Source organism: Schistocerca gregaria, chromosome 3 (genome assembly GCF_023897955.1).
Source record: "Schistocerca gregaria isolate iqSchGreg1 chromosome 3, iqSchGreg1.2, whole genome shotgun sequence".
NCBI classification, from domain to species: domain Eukaryota; kingdom Metazoa; phylum Arthropoda; class Insecta; order Orthoptera; family Acrididae; genus Schistocerca; species Schistocerca gregaria.
The window spans coordinates 788,854,120-788,867,897 of NC_064922.1; the positions used below are offsets into that span (position 1 = coordinate 788,854,120).

The 13,778-nt window shown below is 38.2% G+C and overlaps 1 protein-coding gene and 1 non-coding gene across 2 annotated transcripts in view; both read left to right on the forward strand.

The window, feature by feature from the left end:
* LOC126354243 (SUMO-activating enzyme subunit 2) overlaps nucleotides 1-13,778 on the forward strand; it is a 134,299-nt gene that overhangs the window by 71,706 nt on the left and 48,815 nt on the right. The window contains exon 5 of the mRNA XM_050003745.1: nucleotides 13,023-13,241. Within this exon, the coding sequence (XP_049859702.1) occupies nucleotides 13,023-13,241 (219 nt within the window). The remainder of the gene's footprint in view (nucleotides 1-13,022; nucleotides 13,242-13,778) is intronic.
* Nucleotides 12,567-12,641, forward strand: Trnat-ugu (transfer RNA threonine (anticodon UGU)). Its single transcript has one exon. It is a non-coding gene; the product is annotated as a tRNA-Thr (tRNA).

The window sequence follows — 13,778 nt, forward strand, 5'->3', positions numbered from 1 at the left end:
TCACCCTGTAGAAGCAACTTATGTTCAAATAGTACAGTCATTTAATCTGGAAGATAAATGAGACTGTTTTTGCCAGAGTGCCAACAAAAAAGACACTATAACTGTAACAGTTGAAGGTCAAAAAAGTTGTGAATGTGAAGAGGTGCATGACTTAAAGTGTTAAAGAAACTTTTACAATTTATTAGAGCAACTATACAACTTCTCATATCGGAAGGTCAAAAGTTTATGCACTACGACCTAAGTGGGTAGTTCCATACCCACCTAGAAATGTCTGTCTGCATGTACTGTGCGAATTTTGAACTTTGTGTGATTACTTGAAGAACTTACTGGGGCATGTGACATGTGATGCCTTGGTTGGTTGTGTGAAGTCATTAGTAGTTTGTGACAAAAAGTGAGAGACTTGCTTGTTTGAAGAAGTAGTGACTGTCCTTGGAAGGAAGGACTGTCTTTACAGACACTTGGCTTGGAAGACGTAGCAGATAACTCTGCAGAAATTGCATATGTGACATGGGAGGAAAATATACTAATTAAGAAAACTGTTGCCTTTGACAGTTTCATTGATGAACTTGGTAAATGGTCAGTGAAAGCAGTGACACACCAGCATCTGGAGAAATTGCAATAACACTTTGTAGAAGTGAAAGGATGTGTACAGGCTGAAGAACTATGTTCAGTGCTACACTGTGATTTTGCTGAAAACTAGTCTGTAATTCTCCCACAAGAAGTACAAGAATATAATTGGAGTAATTACCAGGTTTCAATTTTTACAGGAGTGACATATTTTCAAAATAAGAGCACACACTTGTTGCAGTTATAAGTGATGACTCATCACGTTTTGCTAGCAGTGCGCAAAATTCTTCAACTGTGAACAGGGGCTGAGAAGATCATTATTATTTCTGATGGTGCTCCTAGCCATTTTAAAAACCATTACCAGCTGTTTGAATTGAGTAAGTTGCTTGTGCCAACTGACTGGGTATACAGTGCTATTGGTCACAGGAAGGTCCCCTGTGATGGTTTAGGTGGTCTGCTGAAGCGCCATGCTACAAAACATAATCTTTCCATACCAAATACAGCTGTGATTCAGAATGCTGAGGGTTTTACGATAGTCATGAAATCTTACACATCCACAGCCCTCATTCTTTTGTCCAAAGAGGAAATCGAAGAATTCCATGAGCAAAAAAGAGGAGGATCCAAACAAACTGATTCTGTTGAAGGAATTCAGAAGAGACATTTTTGGACTCAGTGATGCATGCACTTTAAAGAGCAAGAAAGAAGAAATTTCGTTCGTTCAGCCAACACCTCAGAAACAGCAGGATAATATTGAGATTCACAACCTGAGGAGGAGGATGTCTGTGGTGTTTGTGTATGACTGGTGGATTGCAGAGATTAGACACCAGCTATGAGTTAAACGAAGTAGTAGTGAACTTTATGCTACCACATGGACCAGCTATTGGATATAGGTTTCCAACTGGAGGACAGCGCCATCAGTGCTCACTTCCTGTTCACAATGTTTTGAAGATTGTAAGTGCTCCGGTTCCTATTGGTTCAACAGAAAGGCATCACTCTGTCTATATCAAAGGAAGATACTGAAGCAGTGGAACACATTTTTGTTCAGTGATTGGCTAATTTCAGTACGAAACAGAAGTCACAGAAGTTGTATAAATTGAAACCTTCAAGTCTGTGAACTTTTCACATACATTCTGGAACCATTGAAAATACTTGAAAAATAAGTCTCTTATCATCTTTCAAAACTAAAATTATGTTAAATAAAGCTAGGTTTTGATTTTTAAGAGCCAGTTATATCATAATGTGGTAATAAAACCGGTTTTATGTATGGCAAAAATTTCAGTTCTTTATGAAACCTGTTCAGCCTAAAAGTGGAAGCTCTCCTTTTCTGGGAATGGAATCAACAGAGGAAAAACAAAATTTTATGGATTGGCATTTTTGAAAAAAAAGTTTCCATAAATTATAAAAAAGTTGAGAATGCTATAGTAAAAGAACTTTGACAGATAAGTCCAAATAGAAGGTTTCTTTGTTATCATAAGCAATTATCTTTCAAATAAAAAAACAACAAAAGTCTAGAACTGTTCCAGAGATACAGCATTTAAAAAAAATTTTCGAAAATTCGCTTCTTCAAAATGGTATGTGCAGTGTCATCATTGGAGGGCTGTATCTCAGAGCAGAAATTTTTTTGGAGAAAACAAAAAAATACTTGTCCCATACTTAGTCCTTCGTTGTAACGTACGCTAAATTCAATAACACCAGAGACTGTGAAGGTAAGATTTTTCCTAGTCTGCCTGAATTGATAAGGACTATGCCAGGATATAATCAAGAAATCACTTTGTGCACAACATCCTGCACCAGCAACAGTTTCTCAGTTATGGATGGCTATAGAGGCAACATGACTAACTGTTTCTGTAGGGGACCTTCAACGACTGTGTCTATATAATGAAACTTACCTCTTGGATATGAATGGCATTGCTGTGGTGGAATCTAAAACACTATCATAGAACAAAGGAAAGAATATATATGTGACAGATCCACTAATTTGTAATATTTGAGTCATGTCTCCCTCACTTAAAAAATGAATGTCTAAAAAGATTGTGGAGTTTTTGCAGTGATGTTGTGTCCTTTAAAAGTAAAACCTATTTCTTAGAATAACAATTGATGGTGCGATAAATCAACTGTGGTTTTGCTTCTTTGTGTCTCGTTTTCTTTGCCCCCAGATTTCCATTATCCTTAGTGTGTGTTGTCCTTTTGTTGCTGTGCTGATGTCCTCCCATTAACAGACTTCTTTATTTCCTGATATCATGCCTCTTATGTTGTGTGTCTAATAAGTATTGTTATCTATTATGTCCATTTTAATTCCAGGGTTTTTCATATTTTTGTCAATTTCAGTGAACCATTTGAGTTTGGGTTTGTGGCTGTTTATTAAATTAAGATCTGCTAGGTTAGTCTGTTGTTATCCATTCGGTATGTGTATCAATAAAGTTGTAGTTTTTTTCCCTTATTAAATCAATTAGCTTTTCTCTGATTGATCAAAATTTGTATTCAATATTACTAATACTTTTAGATCCCAGTATTTTGCTTAGAATTCTTCTTTCAGCTTTTTCCAGTTTCAAAGATCTCCAGATATTTTTAGTTTAAATTTCCCTGAACATACAGTGTTTCAGGCTTTACCACTGTAGTGTCTCAGTTTTCTGTTGCAGAAAAAGATTTTTTTTGTTATACAGGTTGACCCAAAAGTCTGTTAACATTTGAAATTGCTCTAATTCATGCTAGATAGATAGATAGAACTTGACACACGTATCTGAAATGACATGGGGCATTTTAATGCAATCAAAATGAGTGCAAACACTGGCTGACAGACGGAGTTGGACAACAGCAAGTCAGTGATGCCACACACAAACAATGTACAAAATGACCTGCAGTTAGAGAGAGTAATATGTGCCACAAATCGCAGCATTTTGACTTTACCAGGAAGCTTTACTCTCAGAATGGAAAATCTGCTACTGCACCTTTACGATCCTATTGCCATAAGGAAGGTATTTGAAGAGATAAAGGTCCCATGACAAATGTCACTGTGGAGAAAATAGTCATGAAGTTTGAAGCCATGGGTTATTTAGATGGTCGGCCCCATAACGGGCCACCATACACAGGTGCTACTGCCGTTAGGACAGTTCAGGAAGATATGGAGACTTTAGTAGGTTCGTTTCCACATGTTGAAGTTGGTGTTTGTTGAAGGTGCACGTCGCACCAGCAGTCCACGCACTACTGATGGAGAGCACCAAGATCTGCCTTCAAATGTTATCCTTACTAAATCCAGCACCATCGTAAACTGTTAGCCACCGATTTTTTTTTAACATGAAGAGCATTTGCAATGGGCCACTTCAAAAAATGGGGGAAGGTGGTGATTGGTTGTCTAACATATTGTGAACCGACAAAGCCCATTTCGCACTGTAAGGATCTGCCAACACTTGCAGTTGCAGAGTTTGGGCTACTAAAAATACTAGAACTGTCACAGAAATCCCATTGCGTGATGAGAAAGCTACAGTGTGGTGTGGCTTTATCACATCAGTCGTGATCAGACCCTTTTACTTAGGGGATGTGCTGTGTGTCAAACTGTCTGCATGACAGATGCAAAGTACAGTGATGTGTTACAGAATTGTATCATCCCTAGCATGGCTGATAAGCATGGATGGTGCTCCACTCTGTACTGGGAAATGTATGAAATATGTCTTGGGGGACATTATTTGATGAGGATCGTGTTCTGAGCTGCCACTTCTGTCATACTTGGTCTCCCAGGCCCCTATACATCAATCCGTAAGATTATTCTTTGCGTGGTTACCTGAACTCGCAGGTCTACAGCGACCATTTGACCTCATAAGGGATGCTAAAAGACAACAGCCGACAACAGTTTCTCACCGTATCTACTGATTTTCTGTACAGTACTTTTTCTCACCATTCTCCCTTGACTATGGGTATTGTTGATGAATGACGTCGGGCATGATGAGTATTTGTTATAAAGAACATTTTTACTAAAAATCAATGTTGTTGTTGTGGCCTTCAGTCCTGAGACTGGTTTGATGCAGCTCTCCATGCTTCTCTATCCTGTACAAGCTTCTTCATCTCCCAGTATCTACTGCAGCCTACATCCCTCTGCATCTGCTTGGCGTATTCATCTCTTGGTCTCCCTGTACGATTTTTACCCTCCACGCTGCCCTCCAGTACTAAGTTGCTGATCCCTCGATGCCTCGGAACATGGCCTACCAACCAATCCCGTCTTCTAGTCAAGTTGTGCCACAAACTCCTCTTCTCCCCAATTCTATTCAATACCTCCTCATTAGTTGCGTGATCTACCCATCTAATCTGCAGCATTCTTCTGTAGCACCTTATTTCAAAAGCTTCTATTCTCTTCTTGTCTAAACTATTTATCGTCCATGTTTCACTTCCATACATGGCTACACTCCATACAAATACTTTCAGAAACTACTTCCTGATACATAAATCAATACTCGATGTTAAAAAAATTTCTCTTCTTCAGAAGCGCGTTCCTTGCCATTGCCAGTCTACATTTTATCTCTTCTCTGCTTCGACCATCATTTTGCTGCCCAAATAGCAAAAATCCTTTACTACTTTAAATGTCACATTTCTCAATCTAATTCCATCAGCATCACCCGACTCAATTTGACTTTATTCCATTATCCTCGTTTTGCTTTTGTTGATGTTCATCTTATACCCTCCTTTCAAGACACTGTCCATTCCGTTCAACTGCTCTTCCAGGTCCTTTGCTGTCTCTGACAGAATTACAATGTCATCAGCGAACCTCAAAGTTTTTATTTCTTCTCCATAGATTTTAATGCCTACTCCAAACTTTTCTTTTGTTTCCTTTACTGCTTGATCAATATACAGATTAAATAGCATCGGGGAGAGGCTGCAGCCCTGTCTCACTCCCTTCCCAACCACTGCTTCCCTTTCATGCCCCTCGACTCTTATAACTGCCATCTGGTTTGCGTACAAATTGTAAATAGCCTTTCACTCCCTGTATTTTACCGCTGCCATCTTCAGAATTTGAAAGAGAGTATTCCAGTCAACATTGTCAAAAGCTTTCTCTAAGTCTACAAATGCTAGAAATGTAGGTTTGCCTTTCTTTAATCTTTCTTCCAAGATAAGTCGTAGGGTCAGTATTGCCTCACATGTTCCAACATTTCTACGGAATCCAAACTGATCTTTTCCAAGGTCGGCTTCTACTAGTTTTTCTATTCGTCTGTAAGGAATCAATTGTCAGGCTAATTATTGCTTTTGTATCGTGTATAGCACCATTTATTGGTCATTTTGTGCACGCCATATCATTCCAAGTATTTGTGTCAGTTCTTACCTTTCTACCTACATTATTCCATGAAATATTGAATTTTGAGATATTAACAGACTTCTTGGCCATCCTTATGTTTGTTGTTATAATATGGCATGCCCTTTCCATTTTATGTACTATATTTTTTATTTCTACCTTTTCTTCTGTGTTCCTCATTATCTATTTTCCTAGGAATTTAAAACATTTTGTTTTATATATTGTTGTGTTTATAATTTTAAGATTGTGGGTAGCATCACTGATATTTGTCATGAACTGTCTTTTCAAATGATACTCAAAGCTATATTTTGTCTGTTTTTATAGTTCTGTGATTTGTTCTTTGACACAGTGTTGTGGGTCACTAAATAATGTCATATTGTCAGCAAAAGTGAGACAATTAATGGTGATTTTGTTTGGGTTTCTTCCTTATCGAACATCCAGAGTGTTGATGGATAGCTCACTACCTTCTTTAATGTGCAGTTGAAAAGTGGAGATGACAAATATTCTTCTTGTTTTACTCCCGACTTTATTTCAAAGGGCTTAGACAGTTCCCTCATAAGTTTTACTTGTGACTTTTTTTAAAAGTACCTAAATTTTATTCTGGCGTTTCATTATCAAGTGCCGATTTCTTATAATTTTCATTACTGTATTTCTATCAATTGAGTCGTAGATCTTTTTACAATCTACAATAGTTATCATATTTTGCAAGTTTCCAATTTTCCTAATTTCTATTACTTTCTATAGATTTAGTATTTGCTCCACACGAAACCTTCCTTTTCTAAATCCTGCTTAATATTTTCCTAGTTTTGGACCAGGTGTTGCTTCAGCATTTTTTTGTCACTGGCAAGAGGAAGAGTCTTCTATAATTCTTAGGATTTCTGCCCTTTTCTTTTTTATTTAATGGATGTGTTAGAACTGATGTCATTCTGTTGTTAACCCTAGGATGCCCAAGCCTTTTTTTCTAACTTGGATGCCTAAGGGGGGGGGGGGGGGGGGGCAGGGGGGTTAGGCGAGCCCATGCATATTAAATAAGTTTACTGATGAAAAATTACAATTTTTAAATGGTTTATGCATTTTAACTAAGGCATCAGTTTATAAATGTTGATAATCGTTATAAATATTGGATTGAGTAAATAAAGAATTGACTTATTACAATAAAAAATACAGATGTGTTTGTATACAATAGACCACTCTGAGTCCTCAACTTCAAGGCAAGAGACACACTTCACAATTTTTTCTGAATGTGTGTCACACACATGTTTGACACTGTCCACAATACTGTTTTGATTTACTTAGATTCTTTTATGTCTGCTTCTTTGTTTTAGCTTCTCTTACACAAATATGGCACCGACCTTTCCCTGCAGGAGGCTCACGTGCTTCTGTTGTCACTTCTTTGCTTTTCTTTTGCAGAATCGTCTCCATTGATTGAACAATTTGGTTAGATAACCCTCTTACATTGGCACTCCTTTCTTCTACCTGCAATTTCATTAGTTCCACCCCAGCTAGCAGAAGCTAAAGTTTCTGTTTGTTGTGTTTCGTTTCATTCCATCTTGGATGTTGCTGGATGAATATGGTGGTTGCATTGATAGCACAAATGACGATGAGAGAGTAAAATACAGGTACAAGCCATCGCTTTGTTCCCCTCTTGCGGGTGTACATACGCACCATTTGATCAGTGGTATCACTTCCAGTTTTAGTGGAATTATAATATTCATTTATCACGGTTTTATTGTTCTCTCCTCCAACAGTGCCTTTATCTTGGTGCATTGTTGACAACATCAGTAAGTTTTTACTTGGTTTCGTTTTTGCTATGTAGGACACCAAAGTTACTGGAGGCCTACCTGTTCATGGATCTGTGAACAAGAACATTGATGAATATAGCTCTCGATTTGACGTGTTCTTCGTTGTCTGGAATATGCTTCCTGTCTGATTGGAGAATTCCTACTGTAGTAACTTTGTAGTCTTGCTATAACTCTTCCGCCAAATCCACCGATGTGTAGTATCGGTCTGTAGTACTATTTTGACCAGTATTTTTCACAGGTGCAACCAGACATTTGATGACAGCTACTGAAGCCCGTTTTTCTTTCGACAAATTCTGATCATTACCTGCATAGGGTTCCATATTCAAGACGTATCTGTCAACTGCATCAGACATCATGCGTATAAGGATGCCATACTTGCCGGGTTTATCCGTCATAAATACTTTGTAGGGGCAGCTCCCTCTAAACAAGCTGAGCATCTCATCAATGGTGAGGTGGACGTAGTAGTGGAAACCTATCATTCACTTTGTTGAAAACATCATGGACTGCTGAGAACTTGTCTGCTTCCCTTCTTAGCTGGCGGGTACTTCTGTCATCAAACCTTATGATTGCAATAAGTTCCTTGAAACGTTCTCTTGCCATAATACCCTTGTAAACTGGCCGAAACATTAGGTCTGGCCAAAGATCTTGTACACTGACAGAATTGTCCTTATTGGCCCCCATAAGTATCAGGATTCCTATAAAGGCATACAATTCTGTCTTATTAGTCAAAGTTACATTTTGCCTAACTGACTCTTCATTTGAATGTTTTACTATAACATCCATGATGTCAGGTGTAAGAAGTAACTTCAAGTCTTCCCCAGGTGAATGGCAAACACCAGCTGGAGTTACTCCTGCCTGCTCTCTTACTATATTAACAACAGACCTTCGAGAAATTTTAGGCTGTGTGGTTATGTACCTTCTTCCAGACATGGCCACAATAACATCCTGATGGTCACTTCCTGAAGCTGCGCTATCTCCACCTTCTCTAACATCCACATCACTTTCCCGATGTGAATCATACTCCATAACAGCATCCTCTTATTAACTTTTACTCACAGTCAGAATCTTCATCTAAAATTTCATTCAGAACTCTTTCTAAAGACAAGTCTGTATTCCTTTAGTCATTTCTAAGTATGGGTGTGAACAGTAGGGAACTGCACTAACTCACTGCAAGTTTACAGGATAAATAACAGCTGACTGACATCAACAATCACTTCCTCTGTTTACTTTCAGATTGTTGTGAATATCAAGAATACCAACCAACAAGAAACTAACTTGGCATTGTTGTAGAGATGAGAAATATGAAATCCTACCAAGGGAAATTTTCTATAGCATGGAAGCCTAATGGGGACTGTTGTCCATTTTTCATTAATGATGTCTACTAGATGTAGAAAAATGTTGTCACTGGTGTTTCCGTAATTCAGCAATAATATTGTTACTTTTATGTTTTGTGATTTTTCTGATTTCCTCTGTCATTGGTGGCTTTGGGTCTTGTATCTGGATTATGTTATCAAAATTAAATTCTTCTTTTGGTAGTTCAGTCATATAGTTCTTTGCCCCAGTCTGCAAGATCTCTGTTTTTTGGAATGTATAAACTGTAAACTAGCTGGTGTGTACTTCTTTAAACAATTTTTTATTGGTTTAGAATTAAGTCCTTTGTGGTGTTTTGTTTAAAATGTCGCTCAGTTGACATTAGTTGATCTTTTATATGTTGTACTCTGATCTTAGATGCAGGTTCCTGGCTTCTACAAAATTTTCCCAGTTCTCATTTTTATTTTCTTTCCAGATATTCTGCACTCTAGTTACAAATAACTTACCACACTCATCATTCCACCAGATATCTTTCACTGTCTTTTTAAAAGGAATGGTTTCTTCTGCACTCTGAATAATATCTTTTTGAAGTTTTTCCCAACTTTCAGGAGTTCTTTCTTCCAAAAGCACTTAAAGATCATTTTGTCTTAGATAACTTTTGTATGCAAACTTTTTGGTTTGGTATTGCCCCTATTTCTAAATCTTGCTCTGACCGTTAATTTAATGATAATTAGTGATCTTAATCTAAACCGGTACTCTTAGCCACTTTTACATTGGGACGTCCATCACAGCAAAGTGACAGGGTTATTTTTCATCCAAATCGGATTTGATAACAACCATATAGTTAGTTGTCTAGGGAGTTTACCGAAGAATGTAGGTTTCAGTACAGTGTTATTCTGTTGGCACAGACTTCAGTCTTTCTCAATTTGTGTTTGCATTGGTTCTTTTATGTGCAGGGAATTTTCCTACTGTGGATCTGTGGTGATGTTCCTTGTCAATTTGTTCTTTAATCTCCAAGTGGTAGTACTGCAGTTTTTGCTGGAATGTGATATAGGGTAGCGGACACATTTTGCCAAAAATTTTCTGTCTACTCTTTCTTAGTTCTGTTTTTATCATTTTTTGTGCATGTATCGATAAAACAGTTTAAGCTTTGTGTGGCGATTTAAATGTTTGTGTGTAAAGTCTTTCATTCCTTTACTTAAATTCTGTTAAGATTTTAATATGTTTTCTTTATAGTTAAATGTGTTCCAAATTGAGGTTTGTCATTTAGAACTTGTTTTCCCAGTTTGCGTTAAGCCCCCTGAATCCTACTGAATTGTAGGGTGTTCATCAGTAAATTTTGTTTCTTGCAGTGCTGTTTTATCACTGTATTTTTTTCCTTATGAAAGGAAGATAATTCATGTTTGTGTTTCATTCTATGGATTTGTTGTTCATGCAGGTTTCAGGATGCCCTGGCTCATTCTTTGCATAATGCTGTAGGCCACCAGAATCCAAATGCCCACTTTTCACTTTCGTGGAAGTGGGAGATTAGTTGTTCCCTGGGGTAAAATCTCTTCCAGAGTGCACATCCATTGTCAGCTGCTATATGTATGCTGGTGCAGGGTATGTCAGTGTACTCTACACTAGAATGGGGGATCTGCTCCTGAACATGAAGAGTTGAATCTTTCAAAGGAGTGAACAATCAGTGATTCAGAAAAAAAGAACGGTAGCTCCAAACGTTTCCCACAGCAGAGAGAGAGAGAGAGAGAGAGAGAGAGAGAGAGAGAGAGAGAGAGAGAGAGAGAGAGAGAGACGGTGCATATCAGCGGGGCCTCTGCTGGTCAGAGCACACTACACAGCCAGCGCCGGCCTCTGCCCTGCTTCTACCTTGGCTGCCTGCAGTGTGCAGTGCCCCATTGGATTTTGTGTTTCACATATGCCGTGCCGTCTCTGTGCTTCCTCTGCCGCGTGTAGTGTCTGGCACAGCTTAACTTAGCATTGCACTCCGTCGGCGATCGTTTCAGTCGCATGTCCTGCCCTCTGGGCTGTTGATGCGAGCAACAGGACAGAGAGCCTCCTAGCGGAGAACATAAGAACTACTTGCAACAACCTGCTCGCAAGAGAATGGACAATTTGTCTCGGAGCGGATGACTGGTGGCCGTTCACCGCTCCCCCCCACCCTCGGAACTCGCCTGCTCAACGCTCATCCCACCGTTGTCGACTCTGGCCAGAGTGTTGAGCAAAGCAACTCAGGTGTCACTCTGGTCTCTGCGGTCTTAGCTCACGCAGTAATACAGCTCAGGGCTCAACCTGAATGACTCAGCGCCTCTGCATTGGAGTTCGTCTCTACTGGATATTGTTCTTCTTAGTAATACCACTATGTATATTACATTATTATGTTATGTATACATAATTTGTTTTTATTTTATTTTTATTTGTTTAAACTGATCAGATTAGGTTCCTGACGACTCTTCTTTCTATAGGATTTTTATTATGGACACTCAAATTTATGCTTTAATTATGAGCGAATCTATAAACGTATCACAAAATGTGATCCTCCAATATTTTCCTTGTTTTATTCTGCGTAAGGCTATAAGCAGCACTTTAGTCTTACAGTCAAATTTATATTTTTTGTTTCTTATTCTGGTACGGATTTTGCGATTTCAGGCGTCTTCGGAAGGAAACGTTCTCTTTAAAAATATACGGCTTGCGATGTATTTGTACGAGGTTAATGAAATTTTAATACATTATAGCCAAATATACTGTTACTGTAAATCTCAAGTTACAACATTTTCCGATCACCCAAAAAACCACGATAGTGCAAAATAAATCAATAATCAAAAACTTCGTCATATCGTGGAAATTTCAATAAACAATACAAAATTCTTACTCATTATCTGTGTTACTTCAAAATAGGATCAAATAAGATCAAAATACAGGTATAGTACTGGAGTAAACCAAGTTTAAAGGGCAATGTGCCTTCCATTTATTTTCTATTGTGAATGAGTGGTGAGTCATGAAAAAGAGTGAGTTCATTTCAGGGAGTGAACAGTTCTGATCCGATCTCTAAAAAGAACAGTTTTGCCCATCTCTACTCTACACACTCTCATCAATCACTGACTGAGGAATGAGTTAACTAACATAGTGGAAAAGCATATAACTAAAACAGCATTCATTGTTCTACAACAGAAACTGATCATCCACATGGAATATAATGTAATGAGATCTGAGTAGTTAAGAATTATGAATCGGAGCTAAAACTGTAAATACTTAAATTACTCAATGAAAGTTAAATTAGTGGAGCTGGCATACCATATTGCTGCATGAAGATAGTAATTGTTCCAAAGAACAGGTACCTGTGATGACCAAGCAGCTTCTCTAGAAAGAAATGATAACTAATCAAAACCCTCAGCTACCAACAGGTGTAGTTGATATACTTTGATGGGGCAGCTGAAGATGTGTCCCCCTACCGGGACTCTAACCTGGGATCTCCTGCTTACATGGCAGATGCTCTATCCATCTGAGCCACCGAGGGCACAGAGGATACCGCAACTGCAGGGACAGTTGGGAATGTGGGTCTCACGAGAAGCGTGCATTGGATAAGTCCCTGCAGTTGAGCTATCCTGTGCGCCCTTGGTGGCTCAGATGGGTAGAGCGTCTGCCATGTAAGCAGGAGATCCCGGGTTTGAGTCCCGGTCAGGGCACACATTTTCAGCTGTCCCCATTGAGGTATATCAACTACACCTGTTGGCAATTGAGGTTTCGATTAATTATCATTTCCATATTTTTGCATGTGCTGAAGACTGGGAAATACAAAACTGACACTTGATACCACCACTTTGAGTAACATCCATGTTTAACTGTTTCTGGTACTCAATTCAGTAACTGTAAACAAAAGACAAAGCCATTAGTATAACATCCAGTTGTCCAATGTACAATATTATACTGATAAAGTTTGATAAATATATAAAAAGTTGTTTGTAGAAGCTTATTTGGTTGTTGTTAAGCTTGTATTGTAATTAATAGTGAACTTACATTGTTATTGGTCAGTAGAATTTATAGGACAGAATTGTTCCTCTTTACAGGTGAAGCTGGAGAAGGTGCTCTGAATGCAACCAAGACAGATGGTGCAAATATAGACCGTGTTTCAACACGATCTTGGGCTGTTTCCTGTCATTATGATCCTAAGAAACTGATGAATAAACTTTTCTGTGAAGATATTCGTTACCTTCTTAGTATGAAGCATCTATGGGAAAAGAGAACACCACCAACTCCAATAACATCAGAATCAGATCTTGATGAAGGTAATATAGCCTTGTAAGAAAGTTCAGTAAATCACTGACTCAATAAAATATTATTTGCAGTTATTTTAGTGAAACTCTACAATGTGTGGTGTAAATTTTATTTGTTAATAGCTTCAGAGATTACTCATTTGAAAGATTAATCTAAAACTGACCTGTTACTTTAGAACTCATGTATTCACTGCAACTGCAAAGGTGTTTTGATAAGTCTGGTAGAAAAAGCGAGAAAAAATGTTTGTTTTATAAACAACTCACCTTACTTCTCTACATAGTCTCCTTTGAGGGATATATACTTGGCCAGCAATCCTCCAACTTTTTCATCCCATCTGAAAAAATAGGTTCTTTCAAACTCCACAAAATATTCGTGGCCTGCTACTATCAGTTTCTCAATTGATGAATATTTCTTCCCAGCAAGCCAAAGTTTCAAGTTGGGGAACAGAAGAACTCACTTGGACTTAAGCCTGTCGAATAGGGTGGATTAGGAACCAAGTCAAAATGCAGTTAATATGCTTTTGCTATTGTTATTGCTGATGTGTGGGA